Below are 8,428 nucleotides of genomic sequence, written 5' to 3' on the forward strand. Positions count from 1 at the left end.
TTTTGCATAAAAACTCTCAATTTTCCAAAAAATATATAAACTTTACAAATTTTTAATTTTTTTCACGATTTTGAATATCCCCTACACAAGAAACACGAATTCATTGTCAACTGATTTAAATGGTGACACTCAATGAGAATTTGAAATTTTTGTGAGAAGATTAGGAACCTTTCGTCTCAAACATGAATTATTTTACTTTGACGAAGAAAAGTTTTGAAATTTAATTAAACTTGAACAGAAAATAAATTTATTTGAAATAAGGTAGTCCCACCAAATATTGTGAATGCAGATATGAACATTAGCCACCCACATGAATGTCACGTTAGTTCGTGGAAAAAATTGAGAGCTAGTTAAACCTATTTTATAAGAACTTGATAAACTATATACAAAACGAAAGTCACGCTAAATTCATAAGCCTATATATTTCTAAATAAGTAAAAGCTGCCCATATTAAATTAATCCAAAAGAAATAAAAAATATTGATTTTGGTGAGGGCTAAAGATAAGTATTTTCCGATGAGTGAAATAACGAATATCCATAAATGAAAATGTAAAGACAGCTAGAATAGTTAAATATTTTGGTTGTTAAAAAGCAAGGGAAAAGCAGAGCAGGGATTGCCCGTGAAGCGGATTTAAACAGGGTGTGGAGTCCGACACGCACAAGTAGTTTTCTAGAGAGAGAAAGCGGTAGTTAGAGAGAGAAACGCGCTTCGGCAGACACATGCCTCAGAACCATAACCAAAACCGCCGTCTGTTTTAATCTCAATCCACTCGCATTTTCACATACAACCGCCTTCTCCATCCATGGACCAGGTACATAACCCCCGCCTCTTCTCGCCATTTCCTCTTTTGCCTCTCTATTCAACCTATCTGCGCCGATTTACTGAAAATGTGAGACTGCTCATTTCTTCTTCGTTTAATTTTCCAATTTTAGTTGGACTTTTGGAGTGTTTGCTTCTGATTTCTTTCCTCGGATTGAGTATTTTCAGTGTAGCTGAGTGAATTTGAGGTTAAATCGGAGAAGTAATCTGGTGTATTTATGTATTCCGTCCTTGCAATTGATGTTTTTGAGTAATGAGACTCGAGCTTCTGTTTAGGAGATTTGTTTGACAATTTGCATTTCTGGTGGTGCGTAAACATAAACTGAATTTGAACATATTCCCCTTTTCCCTTTTTGAGTTAGGAGGTATTGCTCGTTTCGAGATTTATTACATTTTTGGGGATTCTATTTTTTCCTTTTTGAGATTACCGTTTTTCTGTTGATGGATTTACAGCCTTTGGTTTGAGCAATTGTTAAATAAGCGGGAAACTGGTCGTTTATTAAAATATAGCGTTTGATCTTCTTTTTTCTCCATGTGAGCTTCTTCTTCTTTTGGGGAATCTTCTTTTCTTGCTTTGCGCTTTTCCTCGTTCTTCTTTATTTCCTTTGTGGTTAAGCTATAGGAAAAAGTTGTTTTGTTAAAGACATTTGGTGAACTGCTCAACTTCTGTATGAAAGATGCTAATTATTTGAATTTAACCTCCGTGGCTGATAATTCCTGTGCTCCAAATACAGAAGAACTTGAAAGGGCAGGATAAGAAGTGTGTTAAGTAACTAGTGGATAGTGCTACTTTCAGTACATGTCGTTCCGTAGCCTAGCTCGTGACTTAAGGGATAGTATTGGAAGCTTGTCCAGACGAAGTTTTGATGTGAGGCTGCACGTTCACCACCGTGGGAAGTCTCATGGTGCTGTCCATGAGTTGCACGACCAGCCTGAAGTTGTACAGACCAGTTGTTGGTCTGGTCTTCCACCTGAATTACTCCGTGATGTGATCAAGAGATTGGAAGAGAGTGAGAGTACATGGCCTGCCCGAAAGCATGTGGTGGCATGTGGAGCTGTTTGCCGGTCATGGAGGGAGATGTGCAAAGAAATTGTTCAATGCCCTGAATTTTGTGGAAAATTAACATTTCCAATATCTCTCAAGCAGGTTAGTGTTTCTTTATTTTTCATTGATTGTGGATATTACCTTTTGCTTATCAAGTCAGTAACTGATAGTTGATTGGTTGCCTGTGGATCAATGTTTTGCTGAAAGTATGTTGTGTTTCTCTATATGCAGCCAGGGTTTCGAGATGGAGCCATCCAGTGTTTCATTAAGAGAGACAAGTCTAAGTTGACTTACCAACTATTTCTGTGCCTTAGTCCTGGTAAGTATTTGATACCGACTGTTTTATATGTAAAACCTTGAAGTTTATGTTGAAAACCTGGTAACTATTGCTTTAGATACACATTGTGTTTGTGACCACATCATCATATCATAGTAGGTGATTCAGTTATGTGTCATTTTGCATTGCTTCAATTCAATGTAAGTGTTATTAATTGAAATTCATATTAACAGTTTTGCAAAGCTGGATATAAAATTTTAGAGGTGTTCTATTAAGTTGGCAATTACATTATCTCCTGCTGATATAAGTAAAACTGTAATCCTTTGTAGCATCTCAAATTGTACATAGTCTCACTCTGAGTTTCAGAGTCAAATGAAATGCTTGTGATTTATTCTTTTTTGGCTAATTTGTTGCTGAAAGAGTTCCCCAAGGCTTTTCCACTCCATGCCCATCTATGTTGGCTTTTTAAGGAGCTATCAGGAGAGTTTCATTAGATCTTCCATAGTTATTTCAATTTAAAGTCTCATATCATAATACTAGCCTTTTTATATTGACCACTCTAAGCCTGATAAAACAATTCATGACATGAGCTCTCCAAAGTACTTCTTTGTAATCAATTGCTTTCCTTGTGGATATAGGATTTTGACATGATTTCTATACTTGACCTAGTTATTTTGAGGTAGAAAAGGATTATCGAGTTCTTGTTTCTGTTATGATGCAGTTGTACTCTCTAAAAGTTGGAGACTTTTATACTAGCAATTGGTTGTGGAAACTGTTATGATTTGAAAAGGATACACAATAAAGAATCTTGTAGGGTGAATGCATGCTCAGTGTCTAGGGATTAGGGGTTTAAGTGAAGTTGCTGTTTTACTATACTTATTTGATCTTTTAAATTCGATTCATCTAACTTGTTAATATTCCTATGTTTGGCAGCTTTGCTGGTCGAGAATGGTAAATTTCTTCTTTCTGCAAAACGGGTTCGCCGAACTACTTGTACAGAGTATGTGATCTCAATGGATGCTGATAGCATATCAAGGTCGAACAGCAGCTATATTGGAAAAGTGAGGTGAGTATATTACAAAGCCACACTTTCATCTAAGCAAGCTTTGCTGCAATCTGCTTATCCAAAAGTTTCACACTGCTCAGAAGTGATTTACTTAATGCTGCATATTCATTGCTCCTATTGCATGGATAGACAGATTAAGGAATTTTGTTACATCTTGTAATAAAATCGTCACCCTTATCCATTTCTTTCAGCAAGGCTTAAGAATAACAATTCTAGGATTCTTATTCTTGCTGCCTTACGACATCCAAGATGAAATCCACTGAAATTACCTAGATGAAATATAGAATAGAAGCATTCATCCATCCATCCATCATGAGACCAGTACTATTCGATTGGTCGTTTCTTGATCCCCACTTCTATTGAAGAAGCTAAAATCCACTTTATTATTTGATTTTGTGTATGGGGTTGTGAAGAGAGTTGTAATACAGTGAATTTTACTTCACTCTGATTTCTGTCGCTTGCTATTCATCTCATAATTGATAATGGGTTAGCCGATTTCATTGGCTAAAATCCACTTGCTATTCATCTCATAATTGGTAATGGGTTAGCTGATTGCATTTGCTAAAATCCACTTGTTTATTTGATTTTGTTAATACAGTGAATCTTACTTCATTCTGATTTCTCTCTCTTTCTATTCATCTCATAATTGGTAATGGATTTATGGGTTAACTGATTGCATTTGCTACCTTTTTCTGACCAGGTCCAATTTTCTTGGAACTAAGTTCATAATTTATGACACACAGCCGCCACACAACAACTCCAACATCTCTGCACCTGGTCGTACCAGCCGTAGGTTCTACTCGAAAAAAGTTTCACCAAAAGTCCCCAGTGGAAGTTACAACATTGCACAGGTCGCATATGAGCTTAATGTGCTTGGCACAAGGGGTCCTCGTAGGATGCACTGCGCCATGCACACAATCCCCATTTCTTCACTCGAACCCGGTGGTTCTGTCCCTGGTCAACCTGAGCTACTTCCCCGCTCTCTTGAAGATTCGTTCAGGAGTATTTCCTTATCTAAATCGATAGCTAGCTCAACAGAGTTCAGCAGCGCCCGGTTTTCAGACATTGCCGGTCCACACGAGGAAGAAGGTGGAAAGGACAGGCCTTTAGTTCTAAAAAATAAGGCTCCAAGGTGGCACGAACAACTGCAGTGTTGGTGCCTCAACTTCAGAGGAAGGGTAACGGTTGCATCGGTGAAGAATTTCCAGCTCATCGCCGCAACTCAGGCAGCCGCTGGCGCCCCAACGCCGTCCCAACCAAACCAGTCTGATCATGACAAGATCATATTGCAGTTTGGTAAGGTTGGCAAAGATATGTTTACAATGGATTATCGATATCCCTTGTCTGCATTTCAAGCCTTTGCCATATGTCTAAGCAGTTTCGACACGAAACTGGCATGTGAATAGTAGCTGCAGCAGAAGATTTATGAAATAGGCTTCTTCTTGTTTGGTGACCACTACCAGTGTGTAATTACTGGTAAATGGAGCAGTCTTCTCATTGTTCTCTCCACTCTACTGCCTTTTCTGTTAGAGTAAGATTATTCCCTTGTGTTTGTAATACAATATTTTTTCTTATTCTTGCAAGTGCAGCTTAATCGAAAACCGCCTTTGGCTTTTAATTACCGGATTATTCTATTCTGTACATCATGCTACATCAACTCAAATACATATGTCACGTGGATCGGAATGCGGCACAACATAAACCATATATAGTGCTTTTAAGTTCATCAATTTATAATCTTAAATTAGTAAATATTGTTTCATCATCGTTATCTCTTTAGGACCACACACATACTTGTTTTAATAACTCTGTTTCATAACTTAAACTACTCAAAGCATTGTTGTTATCGAAAACACATAAACATTAAAAACAAAACTAACCTTCCATTTGTCACACAAAGTCAAATGTTTGATTCTTGATTACAAAGAGTTAAATCGTATATCATGATTCATGAACAAACAAACTTGTACGGCCTACACGAAAAAAAAAAAAAAAAAAACCAGCAGCAATTTCCCCAAACTTGATCATCAGATGTTAAAAACTTGTCATCACCTGAGAAAGAAAAAGAAAAAAAGAACACACCACCAAACTCATAATTCTTGATTAATTTCATTCGACAAATTAAACATGATAACAAATTTCTTGCTTTACTATTATAATAACAACATTCAAAAAGCTATGTGGAGAGAAAAAAACAAGAAGATATATAATTCATGACAAACCTTTTCAGCAATACAAAAAGCGGAAGTTGTGAAGTGAAGGAGGCGGCGGTGCGGCCGTGGACGTGGTTGCAGCAGCGGAGGAGAAGGCGCCATGGTAATGACAGATACTGAGAAGTGAGCACTTCGTAGGAGGGAGGGAGTGATGAACTAATTACTCAGCATGAAACCTTCATAATATGCAGTGCATACTTGACATGTATATATGCAAATATTTTGCTGCTCCATACTAAAAACAGACAAAATAATGTTACACTATAGTTTAAAGATTGAGAATGATGGCAAGAGAGGACCAGTCTCCTATGCATATATATATCTAGATATATTATAGGTTTGAATTAATAATAAGGGCAGCCTCACTATGACCTCAGATTTAAGCTTTTCTGCGTGTCTTCATTCTGATTGGTCAAATCCCACGTATTTAAATAAACGTTGCTGCATGGGATTTAGCACTCTCAAATTAGTGGAATCTATAACTAAATTAAAGTTAAGTAGTAGTAATCAATGTTTTTTCTTAATTATATCTTCAGTCATGCTCTTGCTTTTCTTGCTTTATGGGAATTTGATACCGAAATCTCAAAGCCCTCTCATGCTCTCCACTTTAATCACCCCCCTTTTTTTTAATTAACTTATAATTATATCTTCAGGTTGTGTATGAAATATTTTAAACTTAAAAAGAAGCGGTTGAGTAGCAATTATATTTAGCATATTGACAATTATGCATTAAGCTATGTGTATAGTGTAGGAAAAATTACGAAGCCGGTATTTATGTGAACACCAATAATTATTTGAGAAAATAAATAGACATAGTAGAGTAATTTATGGGCCAGAAAGAAATTGATGGACTAGGTCCATCACTTATGGAGCGATCATATCAGAAATAACTCATCTTTTATTGATGATTATAGCTATATGGGTATTATTAGGTGGTCACAAATGGGGCCGACTAGTCTTATATGATAAGGTGGAGCACTAAATTGAATTTAATGGAAACCCCAAATTAAATTGTTTAAACTAAAATTCGATTATGTAGTGTGTGTGTGTGTGTTACATGATGCAGCAATATGTGAAAAGCATAGCTAGATTGAAGTTGAATTCATATTGTGACCACTTAGAGCTACTTTTAGTAGGATAATAATAATGTTTTGTATGTATACGTAGTTTAAACTTTATTTTGGTGGTGTACGTAGCGTGGTGTCAAAGCTGATGAAGCTCAAATTAGTATTGACAGTTTGAATATTGATTAGGGCAGAGGCATTTAATTATACTTTTGATTGGAGGCAGCACCCTACTCTAGCCAAAATCTTTTAGTTATAGGAAATTCTAGCCATACAAATAAAAATATGGAAATAATAGCATTTTTGACTGAAATACCCTTTTAGTGTGTAACAGTATAAAATACTCTATTACACACATTTTATAAGCGAAAAAGTGTGTAACAGTGTAAAATACACTGTTACACACTTTTTCGCAATCACACACTTTTACGTAATTACACATTTTTGAGAAAAAGTGTGTAACATTGTAAAATACACTATTACACGATTTTTGAAAAAGTGTGTAACAGTGTATTTTACACTGTTACACACTTTTTTGCAATTACACACTTTTACGTTATTACACACTTTTTCCGAAAAAGTGTGTAACAGTATTAAGGGTATAATTGTACATTTACATTAAAAAATGCTAGTTTTTCCATATTTTTATTTGGGTGGACATTTTTTCCTTTTCTTATCCAAGAAGTGCTAATTGAGCCCATTAACTCTATTATTAAGGGCAACTTTGTCAATTCAACACTAAAAAGGCTACATTTTCCATATATTAACATTCATGGACATATTTTCCTACAACTAAAAGGTTTTGGCTAGAGTAGGGGTTTCACTCTTTTGATTGTAATGTCCAAAAATTAAATTAAATTAACTGGTTCATAATTCAAAAAGTAAATTAAATTAAACGCTTGACAATTCAAAACTCATATTGATTAAAACATTGGAATTATTTTTGCTCGATTCATGTTTAGGCTGGACTTGTTTGTAATAAACTCGAACACAGTCTTTTACAGTTGAATATCATTTAAAATACATTAATTAGAGAATTAATGTTGGACCCAATTGCGATACTAATCAAGTCAGAGGCTCACCGATTTGCTTCTCTGTCACTGGGTGAAGAGCCACTAATGCAAATACGTATAAGAATTGTAGTTCATGAGTTCAAATTTAATTGTAGAATCAATCAAATCTAGGAATATTCTCTCACTCAAATTTACTTGAAGAGCCACCTTAGGTTTGTTTTTTATTCCATGTCACTTTTTTCCCTCTACATATATAATATATATATCATCACAATCATATATTCATCTTTTCATAATCCATCAAATATATTTGATATTTCCATTTCCAAACCTATTACTCTAAAATATTAATTTTATTTAGGTTTCTGATTATAGGTTTCTTAGTGGTGGATTCGAGCTCTGCCTTTTGCCATTTTCATGAAACCTGCAATTCTAATAAAAATTAAGATAAGTGCTATATATAACATGGGGCCACACACAAAGGCTAGTATGTATTCTTGGAGTAAAAAGATTGTCTTAAGACTATATGTATTCTTTTGAGGAGATTTCTTAGTAAAGTTAGTTTATTGTCATTGAAATTATGGTCAAATGTTAAAAATGTATGGGCCTGAAATAAAGAAGTCATTTCTTTAGGCTAACCCATGCCACACAACGTCGGTTTATAATTGTATATTCAAATATAGAATTGAGATATTTCATAGATGTTTTTTCTAATATTTATGGGGATGATTAGTATGTAGGAACAGAATTATGTGAGAATAAAATAAATTTGAAAATAAAATGATAATATGGCTTTTAGTAAATTTTAGAGACAATTTTGAAATCTTTTTAATAGATGCGCAAAACATTGGTGTGCCCCTTCAATCACAAGATCCATTTTACAAGTGACAGTCAAATCAAACTAAGTATTTAGTATTTATTCTTTATTTC

The 8,428-nt window shown here is 35.0% G+C and overlaps 1 protein-coding gene and 1 long non-coding RNA gene across 3 annotated transcripts; one reads left to right on the forward strand and one right to left on the reverse strand.

The window, feature by feature from the left end:
• The first annotated feature begins 522 nt into the window (after positions 1 to 522).
• On the forward strand, positions 523 to 4,829 carry LOC131011726 (tubby-like F-box protein 8). Of its 2 annotated transcripts, none has more exons than XM_057939526.1 (5): positions 523 to 812; positions 1,555 to 1,967; positions 2,097 to 2,184; positions 3,076 to 3,208; positions 3,909 to 4,829. In XM_057939526.1, exons 2-5 carry the CDS (start codon positions 1,620 to 1,622, stop codon positions 4,612 to 4,614), a joined length of 1,275 nt encoding a protein of 424 aa, XP_057795509.1. In that variant the 5' UTR covers positions 523 to 812; positions 1,555 to 1,619; the 3' UTR covers positions 4,615 to 4,829. The 2 variants fall into 2 exon arrangements, with proteins under 2 accessions (XP_057795509.1, XP_057795510.1); XM_057939527.1 differs by having other exon boundaries at positions 558 to 890.
• Positions 4,830 to 5,071: 242 nt separating this feature from the next.
• On the reverse strand, positions 5,072 to 5,805 carry LOC131011727 (uncharacterized). The gene is made up of 2 exons (XR_009097097.1): positions 5,431 to 5,805; positions 5,072 to 5,260 (listed from the first exon to the last, which is right to left on the reverse strand). It is a non-coding gene; the product is annotated as an uncharacterized LOC131011727 (long non-coding RNA).
• Positions 5,806 to 8,428: the final 2,623 nt, after the last annotated feature.

This window comes from Salvia miltiorrhiza, chromosome 2, assembly GCF_028751815.1.
Source record: "Salvia miltiorrhiza cultivar Shanhuang (shh) chromosome 2, IMPLAD_Smil_shh, whole genome shotgun sequence".
NCBI lineage: Eukaryota > Viridiplantae > Streptophyta > Magnoliopsida > Lamiales > Lamiaceae > Salvia > Salvia miltiorrhiza.